This window comes from Puma concolor, chromosome D2 (assembly GCF_028749965.1).
Source record: "Puma concolor isolate L17-30 chromosome D2, mPumCon1.1.hap2, whole genome shotgun sequence".
Taxonomy (NCBI): domain Eukaryota; kingdom Metazoa; phylum Chordata; class Mammalia; order Carnivora; family Felidae; genus Puma; species Puma concolor.
Window position 1 is genome coordinate 33,695,157 of NC_141677.1, and position 17,977 is coordinate 33,713,133.

Sequence of the window (17,977 nt, forward strand, 5' to 3'; positions counted from 1 at the left end):
AGCAGGAAGTTGTGTTGGGTGGAATAAAAGAAAATTAAACTCAACTCTAACCATGTAGGTGTCAGCAAAGTTTTTCCATAAAAGGCAAGGTGCCCATATGGTGTCCGTCACAACTACTCAACTCTGGCACTGTGGCACAAAAGCAGTCAGTGCATAAACAAATGAGGATGGCTGTGTTCCAATAGAAATTTTATTTATGGACCCTGACATCTGAATTTTATATAATTTTTACATGTCCTCAAGTATTGCTCTTCTTCTGATTTTTTTTTCAACCGTTAAAAAATATAAAAAACATTCAGTTTGAGGGCCACGTGCAAAACAGGTGGCAGGACATATTTGGCCCTCGGACTGCAGTTTGCTGGCCCCTGCTCTGAGCGTTTACAATCTCATGTATGGGGTAAAACTATCTCCTTCGGCAAACAAAAACTCTTTTTCGTCTCCTCTTCTAAGATCTGATTCCTGTAAAAAAAACAGTTTTAGTCAGTCCAGAAAAGCTTCCTGAGTGGTTGCCAGGGACAGGAACATTGCTCAACACTGGGGAGCACATGACAGGTCTCTGCACAATCAAAGTAAGGAGAGGGGGAAGAGCGTCATCAACCATTAGGGAGGATGTAGTATCTGTACGTGAAGAATGAGTAGAATTTGCACAAAACAAGACTGCAGTTAAGAGAAAAACAGAGATAAGGACAAAACCTTAGAAGGTAGCCCTACAAGGCAGTGAATGTTTAAAAAAAAAAAAAAAAGTAGATTCACTGGCACAGTAGACACCAGGAGAGCCAATTGCCACTGAAGCCAAGAGAAGAGAACATTTGAAGGAGAAAAGCGCTTAATACTCTCAATGTGGTTACTGGAAAAAAGTAAAAGTGGGTCAAGGCACTGAACAAATAGGGACTACTGGTGACCTTTACAGTGCTGTTTCAGTTCAACAATAGAGGTGAGAGATAGGTTTCAGGGAATTACATAGGGAATACTTTGAAAGGGATGACAGCAGGGAGAATGAAATGAAATGGAACTCTCATTTCTTAAAACAAAAGCATTCTAATGAAAGATGCCACTACCTTCCTAGTAGCTTGTTCTAATATGAAACATTCTAATCAGAAAATTGCTCCTTATGTTAAATTTTTATGCCCTTTGAAATCAAATGGCCCAATTTTTGCAGTAAGATCAACAATTAATAAAAGCTGCATCTACTCTAAACACTGAAACAAAACACAGCTAAGATTTCAACTCTTCTCAAAGGTGGTTATTAAAAATACAGCAAATGGCTAGTGTCCTATTCCCCTCCTATGTGCACGTCTGTCTTTCCTACATTTAGAAATTTTTATTCTGACAGTTTCAGAGCAAAGTTATAAGAATAATAAAAAGAATTCCTGGATACCTTTTATCCTCTTTTTTTTTTATCATCTACTTTAAGAAAAGCATTCTTTAGCTGAATTTTCTGTTTGTTTTTTTTTTTTGTTCTTTGTAATGTAGCTATTGCCAACAAATTTCAGTCATTCAGTTTAATAACTGTTGGGGCCCAAGTAGTTTAGTTAATTAAGGCTGTCCATTTTGTTGTCCATGATGCAGTCATAGGTTGTAGGAAAGAAAAGTACAATATAAGCTCACTTCACAAAACTTCTGTTTGGAATTCACGTGTCTTTCATCAGCTCTGCTCCATTTGCACTCTTCTCTCCTGGGACTTGGGACTAGATGCACGTTGGATCTTCTCGCTCTATCCTACAGGTCTCTTATCCTCTCAGCTCTAATTTTTACCTTTCCCTCTGTCCATGCAACGTTCTGGAGGATTTCTTCTGACCTTCCAGTTCACTACATCTCTTTCTTTCAGTCTACGTTACTGCTGAGCTCCTAATTTCAATTACTGCATTTTCCAGCTCTAGCATTTCTATTTGGTTTAAAAAACTGCTACGTCACTTTGCTTTTGTAACAGTTCCCAATTACCTGATAACATTTTAAGCTTGGCTTTTATTCCTTTGAACACAGGAAGCATAGTTGTTTTTAGTCTGAGTCTGATGACTCCAGCATGTCGTGTCTGAGTTTTGGATGTCTGTTTGCTTACAGAGAGTGGTCTCCTCAGATGCCTCGCTATCTCTGTGTACTGGCCATTTTGGGGGGGAAAGTTCCTTGGAGGGATGTCAGTAGGTGGAAGGTGATGAAACTGTCTTCTGGAGAGGATTTTTCTTTGCAACTCCCAAGTGCCTGGGGGCAACACCAGAGTAGAGCCTCCTTCATCCAAGTTCAAGAACAGTCTCACTATTGTCTCCTTTTAGAATCTTTTTTTTTTTAATTTTTTTAACTTTTTTTTTTTTTTTTTTTTGAAGTTGGGAAGAGGCAAAGAGAGGGAGACAGAGGACCTGAAGCAGGGTCCACTCTGTGAGCACAGAGCCTGATGTGGGACTCGAACTCGTGACTATGAGATCATGACCTGAGCCGAAATCAAGAGTCAGCCACCTAACGGACCGAGCCATCCAGGAGCTCCCTCCTTTTAGAATCTTAATTTTTGCACTGTCTGAGGACCCTCTGTGTCATATTTTCCCCTCATATTTTCTATCTCTTCACCTTTGCCATTTTCTTAACTCTATCTTCCAATCCTTAATTGAATATGTGTGTGTGTGTGTGTGTGTGTGTGTGTGTGTGTGTTGAGTGTATATAATTTCCACAGATTCTCTTATTCTCTAAATGACCTTTTCCACATCTTAACTTGACGAGTCAAATTCTTCAGAAAGTTGTATGTTTGCTCCTCTAACGTGTTTCCTACTTCACATGATTATCACGGATAATGTGACTGTTTTCAATGCTATGGACAAAACTATTACAAACTATCTGTGTGTCCAAGGGAACTGAACTTAGTATCAATAGTGTATAAGTATAAATAGCTTAGAGAGGAAGTGATGTCTGTTTAATGATTTTACTTACCTAAATAAGATTAAAATTTCAAGTCACAGAAAAAAAAATGTCAAGTCACAGAGACAGCAGTTAGTAAAAACAACACCATACTTACGGTGGTAATGAGAGAGAATAACTTTAGGCCACGTTCAATTTGCTGTTATTTATCCTGATATAATAGTGCAGTGGAACAAGTAGTGATAGACTCTCAAGGAAAGTCTTTCTGAAAGAGCAGTTTTGAAGAAAAAAAATACTAAACAGCCATGTGACTAAGAAGTAATTTTCAATCACAGTATATAATATGGCTGAATACTGAGCTGGATAATGAAAGACACAATGTTTTCTTCCTTAGAAATAATAGTTTCTAAATATTAGTCTTTCTTTGTAGTCATTAATATATATAAAATTTAAGGACATTCCTTAAGAACGTTCCATGCCCAGTCTACGGCCATACCACCCTGAACGCGCCCGATCTCGTCTGATCTCGGAAGCTAAGCAGGGTCGGGCCTGGTTAGTACTTGGATGGAAGAACGTTCCATGCCCAACGTGGGGCTCGAACTCATAACCCTGAGATTAAGAGTTGCATCATGCTCCACCAACTGAGCCAGCCAGGTGCCCCTCGTATCTTTTTTTTTTTTTTTTTTTTTTTTTTAATTTCTACATAGTTCCCAGTCTCACATCTCTTCCCTAGAAAAAAACAAAAATGAATTCAACTTTTTAATAGTCTTCTAATACTTTGAAACAAAGTAATCATTCAAAACAAGAATGTTCACTGAAAGTGTTTAAGAATTTAATTGTGCCTTTGTTACCTAAGGAGAAACCAAAGAGTTGGCCAGGGAGGGACATGGGGGATGTGTTCTACTTTTTGACCTTGTTAGTAGTTACACTGTTCATGATTATTTGTTAAATGTATATGTATGTTTCATTCACTGTTCTATGTATATGTTTTACCAAAAAAAGATAAAATATTTTTAAACAGCTTCCTTAAGTAAATTAAATAAAGCTCTCATTTAAATTTATTTATTCTAACTGTCCTTTTTTAAAAAGAGGTTAAGGGACAGAGATGGAACAAAAGCAAAAATGAATGGAATATTTGAGTTACTCTCATTTACACCTTTCAAGAAAAGCTTCAATGATGCTAAACAGATTTAAAACATATTCTCAAAAATAAAACCACTTTTCAAGTAAAATATTAAAAACCAATATGGCTATTTTTGAGAGAGAGAGAGAGAGAGAGAGAGAGAGAATGAATGAATATGGGAAAAGAGAGAATCTTAAGCAGGCTCCATGCCCATCATGGAGCCCTGATGGAGGGCTCGATCTCATGGTCCTAAGATCATGACCTGAGCTGAAATCAAGAGTTGGATGCTTAACCTCCTGAACCAATAGTTACTTTAATAGCACCAATTCCCTCTTTCTCTAAAGATTCCTATATATAAAATGGAAAGGCACAAATTCATCTCCTTTTTACTTGGTTTATATTTTCCAGGATTTTCAAGTGTCTGAAGAAATGGCACTGTGATGATGTCCTTTGATTCTGGACCTACAGAACTTTCTTTCTATTCTTTTCCAAATACTGTGTCAACTGTGCCTTTATTTGTACGGCATCACCTCCTCTACTAAGTACAACCTAGGGCTCTAATAGCTCCTCCTCTTTACTGCAGTCAGAAGCTATGCTTTCGAACAGTTAATACTGTACTCCTGTTCAATCTGCTGAGAGCACAGTCTTGGAATAATGATTCTACTGCTTAATGTAGGTTCACAAGCCCCCCAAACAGACTGCCATTAAGACCACTTCTCTCTCTGGGGCTGGCAGTTTCTGACTGTTCCACTTGCGAGGGAGCAGTTATTTCTGGCAGTATAGTATGTCTTTAGGTCAGCATGATTTCTCCAATTACAAGTTTATCACTGCCTTATAGATAAACAAATAGCATCTTTGTTCCTATCTCTTAGATAAGAAATAGAAACTGTCTGAGGGGACATTACCCTGTGAATTTGGCCTCGGTCATCTTCATGAGTACATGCTCCTTTCAGAGCTATCTGTCCGTCTTCATAAAAACCCATCACAACTACATATGCTCCTTTTCTAATCTGAAAACCACAGGAGAATGATTCTTTTACTTGTCAGTTCTTTCAAAGTCCTTCTTCAGGTAAAATTCTTATTTTAGTTATGAATAACCCAATACTGGTCTATTACAGCTGCAACAACTCTCAAAAGAGCCGTACAAAAGAAAAATGTGGCTTCTACCTCCAGAAGACATTAAAGACTTTTTTCTTTCTTATTAAGGCACCCAGAACGCATAATATTACACCAGGCCAAAAGGACCAATTCCCTTCATGGAGGAGAAGAGCAGTTGGCTGTTACTTATTAAATTCTCAGAGCAACGTGCGATGGCTTGCTTTCTCCTTTTGTTTCTCTTTGAATAGTAGATGAAGCTGATTTTTTTCCAAGGCTGCTTCTCACCACCCGCATTCCTGATCCTTGACCTAAGCAGCTGTTAATATGCTACACACATATGCTTGGGCTCCTGAACCACCAATGCAGTTAATCTTTCGGTTTTCTCCACGTCAGTTCCTATCTTGTTAGTGAAATTGAAGTTTTTTTTCTTTCTAAATGTAATCATTTTATCTGATACAAAAACTACATATACAATTCACTGGTTTTTTGGAATCTTTTTTGTCCCCAAAGGTGTCGGGGCCCATGGGTTCTTATGTTCTAATTGAGAAAGGCATGTTCATTCATGGAAATTCCAAAAGGTGGGCTACCATAGATACTTCTGCGTTTAGGGGTGGGTAATCATTGGAGGCCACATATTACCTTTATTCTCAAAGAAAAGTGAATTCCTTTGATTGAATATAGGTGAAAGATTATATTTTCTGCAGCTAATGATTAGAAAGTAAAATATTAGTGTATCAAAAGACACTTTGTTCTAACTATCTGTGTTCAAAGGAACTTCTCCATACTCGTAACCCGCCCCCACCATTTTATATTATAATTGCCTATTAACAGTCTGTACCCCTCAAAGACAGGAAGCTCCTGGAAGACAGGGATTGTATCATAATCACTGTTTTATCTGCAGGGCACATGGTCTGGCAGATGGTATACAGCCAATAAGTATTTCTGCTGGTGTTGGTGTTACATTCAATTCAACGTCTAATTCTTAATTAGCCACAGTTTTAGACTAACTGGCATACACCACTGCCCCAACATTTATGAAACAACTTCTAATCAGACATTATTACAGTTCAAACAGATACGCCAAACTGCAAAAACCTAATGATATCTACCCTAAACACTGAGCTTCTTTATGAGAGGCAGCAGAGACGATGCTAACTTGTGATTTGAATCTTTTTGCTCTCATTTCAGACTCAGCTACTAACGATCGGTAACCTTTGGCCTGCCACTTTAATTATGTTGGATCTTGTGCCCTTAGAAATTAAAGTGGGAAACTGGATTAAGTAGTCTCTAAGTCCCTAGCTGAGCCCAGCTTTGAGACTGTGATGAGGCACCAACCAGTTAGGGTACTACTAACATAGCAAGCCCTTGTTAACACTAGAGGGAGCTGCACCCATGCCATCACTGGGGTGGATAGGAAGATTTCAAGGCAAAGCATCTTTAAATTGGAAGATGGACTTTTTAGAATGAGAGGAATTAAGTATTAGGTGAGACACCCATACTGTTCATACAGCCACTGCACAGGCTTTCTTCCATGACCTCCCTCTTGCTGATGTCAAAGTGCCTCACACTTGACTTTGATCAGCATACCTTCTGAGCTCTAATTTGGATTCCAAAAGAACCAAGACAGCTTGAGTCATTCCTACAGATTTCTTTCCCCATTCAGTCTACTATTCTTTCTTAATCAAACTAACAACAATGACAAAAAAAGCAAAATAACTAATGCTATTATTGGAAAAGGCCCAGAAAATGAGATAGAGGAAGAAAAAGATTCATATCACACTGAAGATGTGGCCTGGGAAAATCAGTAAATGGCTGCGGAATTCATTAGCAGCTTGCCACTCAAACCAAAGCTACCATAGCTACTTTGAAAACAAGAAAAGTACTCAGAAAGAAGAAAGATATCAAGGAAAGAAGGAATCGACACAGCTCTATAAACTGTAGAAGCCTGAATGCCTGCCTACGAGTGGATGCGGTCATTGCCTTGTTGGGTTCTGTGGTATGAAGTCTGCAGGTGCTGAAGTGAGGCCATGAATTAGAGGTAACTGGATCACATTAGGCATCTGGCAAGAAAAGTGCCAAGTGACCAGATATGGCAATGGAGGATGAGGTGGGGAAGGAAAAAGAAAGAGCATTTTTAAAGCTAAAGTTTATTCTGAAGTTATATACACAGACTCTCTTCCCAACTCTAAAAACCATCCAATGGCTTTGAAAATGTATGACCTAAACCCCTTACAGAACAAGTGAAATGAAGAATTAAAAACCTCTCCATTGTATCAATTTTGTTTGTGTTTGCCCAGAGGCACAATGACATGTTAACCTGATAGAGAGGGTATAAATCATGGATATTACAGAATGTGGTCTGTAGGAGAAAGATAAATGCAATCCTGAAGAACCCTTTTTATGGGAATTTCATAGATAACTTTAACACTCAGGAAAGCAAAACCTCAACAGTCAGAGACAGACTGCCTACTTTTCAGACAGAGGCTATTCCTGAGTAAAAACAAATTACAAAACAACTTTAGAGAGCAGTCAGTGAAAAGTCTATTAGAACAAAACAATTCTTTTTCACTTAAAAAATGCAAACTCAGACCTCCAGAGGTAAAATACAAAGTAAAACTCACCACATTAAAATCAACTTATTGCTATGGGTCCAAGTAGTTTAGATACTTGTTTCTTAAATCATCAATTTCAAGTACTCTAATAAGAGACATCACAGCCTCGACAGATTCAAAAAGATTTCCCTTTTCCTTTAGGACATTAGTTTTTTTTTGTTTTTTTTTTTTTTAGCCAGCCTTTCAATCAATGATCCTTATGGGAAGCATGAGAAAAATGTACTTTACTGTTAAAAGGAGAACAACTTGTTTTCCTCTCTTATTTTAGGATACATGCCAAAGAATTTCCAATTCACCTGCTATGTACTGACCTTTAAAATGTTTCGGCCATCAAATGATTCTCTTTCCTTGAAGATGTATTTGCCATCCGCTGTGTAGAGATTGTACCTGCCTTCAGCTGTAAATATTTCAAAGACAATATTAGAAAAGAAGCTTGGGTTATATACGTTTGTTTTCTTTTGGGTTTCTACAGGTATAGCTAGCAAAATGTATTACCTGGAAAGTGGTACAGTGGGAGGGAAAAGCAGCAGGCTGAGTCAAGAGGCCCGGGGTCCAGTCTCAGCTCTGTTATCAACTCCATACACATTTATTCATTCAACACTGTCCAAGCACTTGAGGTGGGTTATGTATGTCATTAGCCATAGTCTTTTTTTTTTTTTAATTGAACTATAGTTGACATCAGTGTTGTATTCGCTTCAGGTGTACAACACAGTGACTCAACAATTCTATACATTACTCAGCGTTCACCGTGGTAAGTCTAGTCACCATGTGCCATACGCCATCTGTCATACAACATTATTACAATATTATTGACTATATTCCTTCCCCATGTTGTACTTTTCATCTCTGTAAATTATTTTTTTAATATTTATTTATTTTTGAGAGAGAGAGAGAGACAGCACAAGAAGGAGAGGGGCAGAGAGAGACGGAGACACAGACAAGTATCCAAAACAGGCTCCAGGCTCTGAGCTGTCAGCACAGAGCCTGATGTGGGGCTCAAACCCACAAACCGTGAGATCATGACCTGAGCCGAAGTTGAACGCTTAACAGACTGAGCCACCCAGGTGCCCCTATTTTATAACCAGAAATTTGTACCTCTTAATCCTCTTCACCTATTTTGCCCACCCCACCTCTCATCAAGCCCTCTGGCAACCACTGGTTTGTTCTCTATAGTTATTAGTCAGCTTCTGTTTTTTGTTTGTTTTTTAGATTCCACATATAAGTAAAATCATTGTGGCATTTGTCTTTCTCTGTCTGATTTATTTCACTTTGCATAATACCCTCTAGGTCCATGTATGTTGTCACAAATGGCAAGAATTCATTCTTTTTTATGGCTGAGTCATATTCTGTTGTATATGTATATACAAGTAGACACCCCCCCCCCCCCACATCTTCTTTATCCATTCTAAAAAAAAAGATAAGAAATAACAAGTGTTGGCAAGGACATGAGGAAAAGGGAACCCTCATGCACTGTTGGTGGGAATGTAAACTTGGAGCAAAAGGATGAAGGTTCCTTAAAAAATTAAAAATAGAAGTACCAAACAATCCAGTAATTCCACTTTTGGGTATTTACCCAAAGAAAACGAAAACACTAATTCAAAGATATATACACCCCATGTTTATTGCAACATTATTTACAATAGCCAAGATATGGAAGCAGTTAAAATGTCCATCAATAGATGAATGGATAAAAAAGATGTGGGGTGTGTGTGTGTGTGTGCTTGTGTGTATAAAATGAACCATATTCTTAAGCAAATTATGTCTCTTCTATGGACCTCAGTTCATTTACACAGTTACAGGTTAAGATTAGGTATCTCCAAAGGTTCCTTGAAGTCTAAAAGCCCAAGATTTTGTGTAAGCTGCATGCCTTTTAAAATATGTAAAAAAAACAAACAAACAAACAAACAAAAAAACCATACCAAAACGCACACATTAAGTAATCAAAAGTGCTGGCAAGGCTGATTTGGGTTGCAACCAACATGATGTGGGTTGATTTAAGGAAACCCCACCCCTGCAAATGAGAAAGCCCCCTTCAGTTCAAAGGTATCTTTACAGACATTCTACACAGAAATGCAGCAAATCTATGACCTTAGCCTCATCAAAGCTATGCTCTAACTCCTTGTGTTAATTTAGCATGCTTATTCTGAAGGACATCCTTGAAATATGGCAGGAAGAAGATTTCAAAAGGAAAGGGATGACAGGTAAGAAAGAGTGAAACACCTGATTCCTATCCCCTTTTCAAGTAAAAATTCATTATACAGAAGAATCTAAGGTATAGAAAATTCAAAGCATCCTTCAGAATTATTTAACCCTCAGAATATTTTCTAAGATATTTACCCTTTCCTGCCTACCAACAGACACTCAAAAGTATTTGTATTGCCACTTTTGAATATGCTCTTTTATTGTATACAGCTATGGAAACTACCAAGTCAGAATTGGTAAAATATGTCCAGAGCGCTAACTCCACGTGCATAATATAAGTTAGCTAGCCCACTGGAATTACACACTGGTAACTTCTAACGACAAAGTATTCACTTAATCAAAGATCAATGACAGGTTCAAAATCTGTAAGTAGCACTAGCCATCAGGGAAATGCAAATCAAAACTAAAATGAGATACCACCTCACATCAAAAATGACAGCAATAATCAAAAAGATAGATAGTAACAAGTGTCAGCAAAGAAGGAGAGAAACTGGAACCTTCACACACTGCTGGTAGGAATGTAAAATGGTGCAGACACTTTGGAAAACAGTCTGGCAGCTCCTCAAAAAGTTAAACACTGGTTTACCATATGACCCGAAATTTCACTCTTAAGTATATACCCAAAAGAAGCGAAAATATATGCCCACACAAAAACTTGTATGAAAATGTTCACAGCGGCATTAATCCTAATAGTCAAAAAGAAGAAACAATATAAATGTCTGTCAACTGAGAAATGGATAAATAAGATGTGGTACATCCATATAGTGGAGGATTATTTGGCAATAAAAAGGGAATGAGGCATGATACATGTTATCACATGGATGAATCCTGTATGCATTATGCTAAGTGAAAGAAGCCAGTCACAAAGGATCATATATTGCATGATTCTATTTATACAAAATATCCAGAGAAAAGGCGAATTTATAGGACAGAAAGTGACTGATGGTGTGTAGGACTGAAAGGTTAAGGAGTCACACCGCTAATGGGGTTTCATTTTGGAGTGATGAAAAGTGTTCTAAAATTGATTGTGGTAAAGGCTGCGTAACTCTGACTATACTAAAAATCACTGGATTATATGCTTTCAATGAGTGAATCATACAGTATGTGAATTTATCTCAATGAAAGTGTTATATTCAAACTATCTCTAAGTAAGAAAGGATAACTATACCGTGAACACAGAACATTTTCTTACATGAAGGTCTGGTGCTAACTGAATATAAATCTGGATCCACACAATTTAGAAGATACAGGTTCCTGCATAATTCAACTCTTACATGTCAAAAGGTTAGTTAATAATGGAGCATGGTAAGAGCTCCAAAGAAAGATTTAAGGACTAGGACATTTGCAGAACGTACTACTGATGGTATTAAATGTCTCATAAAATACCGTCTGTACCTGCACAGTCCAAATCAGTAGCCACCAGCCATATGTGATTAATTTAATTAATTAAAAGTAATTAAAATGAAAAGTTGACTTTCTCAGTCTCACTAGCCACCTCCAAGTGCTCAATAACTACATGTGGATGGTGGCTACCATACTGGACATTATAGATACAGAATATTTCTATCATCATAGGAAGTACTATTGGATGGTGCTGGATACAATGTATCTTCTGAACCAACGAATCTATTGTATACTCTAGAGCTCTAAAATTCTGTCTTTACATAGTGATGTTAAGATGTACATCACATCAGACAATCTGTGTTTCCAAACTTAAAACTGACCATCCAGAAGAAAATAAATATTAAAAACTCCTTTAAATGTTTGCTCTGGACAAGGTACATACATTTATAAATATGAAGTATTCCAGAAATTTTTTTCCTGAAATTCTACATATTCTTCTGCAATACTATTATCCAAATGAAAGAAACGCATTCCATCAGAACAAGAGCAAGCATAGAGCTTTGGATTCTATGAACTACCCAAATAAGAGTCTATAGGCTTTGACTGAGTCATTTGAGCCATTTTTGATCTCAGTGTTCCCAAAGGTAAAATAGTAATTTATTTAGAAAAACCTTAAATAAAATAGGATCTAACATCACAAAATGCTAGAACTGAAAATTAGCCAGCTACATATCTCTTAGTCCTACAATGGCTCTAACCAAATGGGCTTAATATTAAATGACTTCCACTTGGGATCTTTGGTATATATCTGAGATAAAGAAAAGATGCACAGATGACCTTGAACAATGGGGATAAGGGACAACAACCCCCATGCTGTTGAAAATTCATGTGTAACTCTTGACTCCCCTAAAACTAAATTACCATTGTTGACTAAAAGCCTTACTGATAATATAACCAATTAATACATATTTTGTATATTATGTGTATTATATACTGTATTCTTATAATAAAGAAAAAAGAAAATATTAAGAAAATCATAAGGAACAGGAAATACATTTATAGTATATACTGTATTTATAGAAAGAATTCCGTGTGTAAGTGAGACCCACACAGTTTAAACCATGTTGTTCAAGGATCAACTGTACTTTGACAAAAAATGGGACACACAAACTTCCTAAAGTATAAATCTACAAATAGTTTATGGGGTCAAGTCCTGATGGAGATCTCCTCTTCCAACCTAGACTTTCTAAAACCAAGGTCAGGGTCCTAAGCAAAGGAAATAAAATCCATTTCAAATACTTGAATTTGTGGTTCCTGATCAGATAGATGCTGAATGTGCTAGAAAAGCTTTCACTTGCTGGGGACAGGCAATGGGAAGAAAAGAAGAATCCTTTTTAAATGTAGATTACTGTCCCAAATCAAGGGTTAAAACAAGGCATTTTTATATAAAGGCTCAGAATCCATGTGGAAAAATTATTACTCTAATTCAAGGTTCCTCAACTGTGGTGATACTGACATTTCTAGATACTTCTTTATTGAGGTAGGTTGTCCTGTACACTGTAGGGAGTTAAGCAGCATCCCTGGCCTCTACTCACTAGATGCCAGTAGCAAAGCACCCTCAACTCCTTAAATGTGACAACCAAAAACGTCTCCAGACAATCCCAAATGTCCTCAAGGGGGGCAAAATTGCCCCTATTTGAGAACCACTGGTCTAACCTTTACTTTTACTAGCTAATCTTTCTTCCTTCTTTCTTCTTTTCAAAAAAAGTCACCAAATATTGCATGGGACACACTTATACTTTTATTTATTTTTATTTTTTTAAAGTCCCCTCATTTATTTGAAGGGGCAGAGGGACAGAGAGAGAATCCCAAGCAGGGTCCGCACAGTCAGCACGGAGCCCAACGCGGGGCTCAACCCCACGAAGATCATGACCCAAGCCAAACTCGAGAGTTGGACACTTAACCAACTGAGACACCCAGGCACCTCTGGGACACACTTATATTAAAATAATTATTCACTGTTTACCTAAATTCACCTGGGCATCCTGTATTTCTATTTGCTAAATCTGGCAATGCTATGGGCAACAGAAATCAAAGATCTAGAATGTCATGGTCCCATGCTAGATAGGTCTCTGCCTACTTCCACTGTGCTCATCAAAACAAGTCAAAGGTTTGTGCTCGCTTCGGCAGCACATACACTAAACTTGGAACAACACAGAGAAGATGAGCACGGCCCCTGCGCCAAGGGTGATGCGCAGATTCGTGAAGCTTCCATATTAAAACAAAAAAACAAAAAAAACAACTCAAAGGTTCAAAAAAAGATATACCAGAGGCTCTTTGATAGCCCATTTTGTTTGAACCCCAGGGATATCATAAGGCCTTACTGATCACAAACTATGCTATAGTTCTTTGTGGGACTTACCATTGGGGTCCTTCCTGAATAGAGTGTTCATGACTGTAGCATGGAGTTTCACACTATTCCACTCTTTCACTATTAGTCCAGACGCCTGAAAACGTTCCAGCACTCGATCGACTAATTCTTGCAGCCTGGAGCAATTGAAGACAGAAGTATAAAAATCTTAGTAAAGTCCTAAATCCCTGATTACTGATTGAATGTTTACAGAGTATCTGCTCTGGGCCAATCACTGTACAAGACCGTGTGTAAGAGAAGGGAGAGAAAAGGCACGTGGTGCTCACAGCCTTATGGAGCAGATGGAGATGGAAACCAATAACTGCAATATATCATGGTGAGCGTTAAGGGAGGGATCAACCGTACATGGAGAGGGCCAGGTTTTCACAGGTTTAAACATGACCTTGAAGCTTAGCATCTTGGGACAGGGCTCAAGAAGCCAGGCTCAACGGAGACATGCCTAAAAGGAAGCGCCTTATTGCTTCATCCTGTCACAGAACCTAAAGCTACCAGGTGGGCAATATGTTTCTGCCAGGATCAAAGGGAGGTCTGGCACAACTCTTAAGACATTTGCTCATTGGGAAAGAGCACGCACTGTGAAGATCCCCGTAGCCTTGGACACTATCTCAGTGTTTCACTGAGGCTGAAGCATAGTACCCATAAAGACAACTATAGGAAAATCCATCAGCTGCGTGACCATTCCTCATGTGGACTCCAGGTAGCTCTAAGCAGTAAGGGTTCTGCAGTGGTTGTGTTCTATCTCAGCAACGGCCACTCACTCTAGCACCTCCACCAGAAACAATGCTTGCACAGAAGTTTTCATTCTATGCAGGTGTTTTGCTCAACAGCTTGAAGAACTTCCTTTAACACTTCTTGTAAGGCTATTCTAGTGGTGATGAACTCTTCGGCTTTTGTCCGTCTGGAAAACTCTTTTCTCTCTCCTTCAGTTCTGAAGAACAGCTTTGCTGGTTGTGCCGACAAGAGGGGTCAGCATCCCAGCAAGTGTGTGGTGAGCAGGCCTCAGGAAGCAGCCATCTTCTGTGACCACCCACTCATCTGATGGTAAAATGCAGCCTGTGGTTTCTACATCATGTACCAAAATGTCCACTCTGAGACTGAGGCAGCTGTCACTGGATATGTGCCGAGTCCATATCAAATGACAGAGCAGTGCACCTGGTAGCAAGTGCAGGGAGCAGCCTGCACCTTCAACCCTTCCTTAGCCACCTCTGAGATTAGTGCTGATCCTGACATCCCTGGCCCAAAATAATCTCCCATTAGTCACTAGCGTACTAATGAACAATAGACTTCACGTTTTTTGTACTTCACATTTTTAGATGTGCTGGTAAGAGTCTTTTGGGTCAAACATCACCTCTTTTCCTGGATACAAGTAGCCCTGAGAAACTTAGAGAGTTTGGGAATCTTCCATTGCTTCTTGGGCCATGGCCCAAGTGTAATGGCCCACAGTGTAAGCACTGTGGCCGGTGAGCAGAGCTAGACAGGTTTGCTTTATGTGAGATATGGGCCAAACCCACCTGTGTGGCCCATCTTGTGGCCCATCTTGCCTCAGGCAGAATACTCTGGCTACAGCAACTCAGTTGCTTGAGGTCTGTCTCCAAGTGGACAGCAGCCTCTAGTACCCCTACCCTCCAGTGACCTTTCACTCGTTTAGACGTGGGCAAAACAACTCTTTTTGCTTGCACTGCATACACTGCAGCAAGAGGAAGCTACGTCCCCCAGAAACTGACTCGGGAACACAAACAATTATGTTCCCTTTCATGGTTTGCAGGTTCCAAAGTTCCAAATGAATCTTCTTAAAATTCTAAGTTCTTTATCTTGTGTTTTTTTTTAATGAAATACTATCCATGAACCAAAAAATATTTGTAAATGAGTAAGCCATAGTTAACATTATTATTTATAATAATAATAATAATAAAAAATTATAATCATAAATACTCATGTCCCCTCCACCAAACTTCAGAACTAGAACACAGGGCTGGCACTAGGGTGAAGCAAGTGAGGAAATTACTTTGGGCACAAAATTTAAGAGGGTGCCAAAAAATGCAGTAACCTAAATAAATCATACAGTTTATTTTTTTATTAATTTATTATTTTAAAGTTTATTTTGAGAGAGACAGCGAGCACACGTGTGCAAGAGTGGGGGAGGTGCAGAGAGAGAAGGAGAAAGAGAGAATCCCAAGCAGGCTCCACGCTGTCAGCGCAGAGCCCAATGTGGGACTCGAACTCAAGAACCACGAGGTGATGACCTGAACAGAAATCAAGAGTTGGACACCTAACTGACCAAGCCACCCAGGCGCACCCATGTGGTTTTTTTTTTTTTTTAAAGATTTTATTTTATTTTGGAGAGAGAGTGTGAACATGTGAGTGGGGGAGGGGCAGAGAGAGAGAGGGAGAGAGAGAATCCCAAGCAGGCTCCACGCCCCAGCGCAAAGCCCAACATGAGGCTTAATCTCATGACTGTGAGACCATTACCTGAGCTGAAATCAAGAGTTGGATGCTTAACCTACTGAGTAACACAGGTGCCCCAATAAATCATGTTTTAATGCAGTATTTTTAAAAATCAAAATTAATGAAAAAAAAATCCATGACAAACAGAGTCTCAAAATTTTGAATGAAGTTGGGGCCAGTACCGCCGAGTCCGCCCTTTGTGTCAGGATCCAGTGTGGCTGGCATGGGGTAGAACGTTACACAACACACGGGTCGCTCAGGATGCTCCAGGCTCTGGAGACCCTAGGGACCCCCTGCTGCCCCATGACCTCAGCACTCCTCAACATGCGCATTTTCTTACCAGGCTTCCTCCACTGAGCGGCTTGACAACTGCGACCTCTGTGCCTTCTGTTCCCTGGGCTAGTTTCCACCTATGCAGATCCTTCCAGGCCCAACTCAAATCCCACTCTTCCATGAAGCCTTTCTAGCCACCCTAACACCCCCACTCCCCTGTATCTGTGAGCAATGACTCTGCCCTTCTCTGAAATGCTGCTTCACTTATGTGTGCTTTCCTTAGCATTCTCAGTGACAGTCCCTTGCTATTTCAAGTCTGTCTGTCCTGTTCCTCTACTAGATTATATGCTTAAGAGCATGTTGTATTTGTTTTGTATCTTCCAGTGCACCATTATACTTGGCTTTCAGTAACTATTGGCTGTGACTGGGTAACTGATGGATGTGACTGATTAAAAACTGAGAAGTGAATGTAAAAAATAAAATAAATGAGGTCTTGAAGTATCGCTGAAGATTTGCAGATAAAACCAGTGAAGGAAGGACACTTCAAGCAGAAGAAACAGCATGTGCAAAGATGCCAAGGCATGCACGATCACATCTTATTTGGAAAACTGATTACTGAATATAGCTATAGCAGAGAATGAGGGAAAAAGAACAGTGGAGATGAGCTTGATATAAGTAGTGGTTGGACCATCAGAAGCCACAGAGATTTAAAAAAGAGAACGATGTGGTCAGATGTCCATTTCTGAAAGCTGACTCTAGCAGAGTAGAAAACACTTTAGAAGGAGAAGAGACCAGAGGTACAGAAGTCAACTAGAGTGGTAGTATCAAGCACTATTCTAAGCGCTTGAGATCTGTTAACACGTTTAATCCTCACAATGAATTATTATCCCCATTTTACCAATGAGGAAACTGAGGCACAGACAAGTTATAAAACTTGACCAAAATCATATTAACTAATTGGTGGCAGACCCCAAATCAGAATCCATGCCGTGTGGCTTCCGAGTACGTGCCTTAAGGACTGCGCTATAAAGGGGGAAAGGATGAAAACAACTTTGTCCCCACATTCCTAAAGGGAAAATAAAAATCTATTCACACTGCACAGAACTCTAATTTTACAGTTAGCTGATTCAATTAATTGTGCATGTGGATCTCCAAGCAAAGACCTACATTATTTTGGGTCTAAAGTTTCTGATTAACTAACACCATGACAGAACAATAAGGTTTTGAAATACTTCTGAATGCTACAACATAACAAGTCTGAATATAACCAAGGACTTCAAAATCTACCTCAATTACAAATCACAGCAGAATGATGCCCTTCTTTTCTCTCCCCTCTATTAAAGAAAAAGAATAGGGAGTTCAACTAGACAGAAACAGGGAGCAAGAAATATTAGAGGAAGGAAATTAAATAGACTAAATGAAAGAAACCAATTTCCAGCTCTGTCTTTCTGGAAAATTAAGATTTCTGTCCAATTCAAGACTTATTAGGACTTTGAAGGAACTGAAGTCCTTTAAAAAGTTCTAGTCTAACCTCTCATTTTATGCAAGAGGAGTAAAGCACAGACAGGACAGAGACCAGAATCCAAGTCGGTTCTGCTGTTATCA

General features: G+C 39.0%; 1 protein-coding gene and 1 non-coding gene across 7 annotated transcripts in view; one reads left to right on the plus strand and one right to left on the minus strand.

Moving 5' to 3' along the window:
* The window catches only part of ASCC1 (activating signal cointegrator 1 complex subunit 1), a 110,939-nt gene that overhangs the window by 19,329 nt on the left and 73,633 nt on the right, over positions 1–17,977 (minus strand). For 5 of the 6 annotated variants that reach the window (XM_025918277.2, XM_086679950.1, XM_086679948.1 and 2 more), the window contains exons 8-9: positions 13,646–13,770; positions 7,989–8,074 (exon numbers count right to left, since the gene is read on the minus strand). In XM_025918277.2, coding sequence (XP_025774062.1) covers positions 7,989–8,074; positions 13,646–13,770 — 211 coding nt within the window. The remainder of the gene's footprint in view (positions 1–7,988; positions 8,075–13,645; positions 13,771–17,977) is intronic. The other variant, XM_086679949.1, reaches the window with a different exon arrangement.
* On the plus strand, positions 13,398–13,504 carry LOC112854935 (U6 spliceosomal RNA). The gene has a single exon (XR_003223007.2). It is a non-coding gene; the product is annotated as a U6 spliceosomal RNA (small nuclear RNA).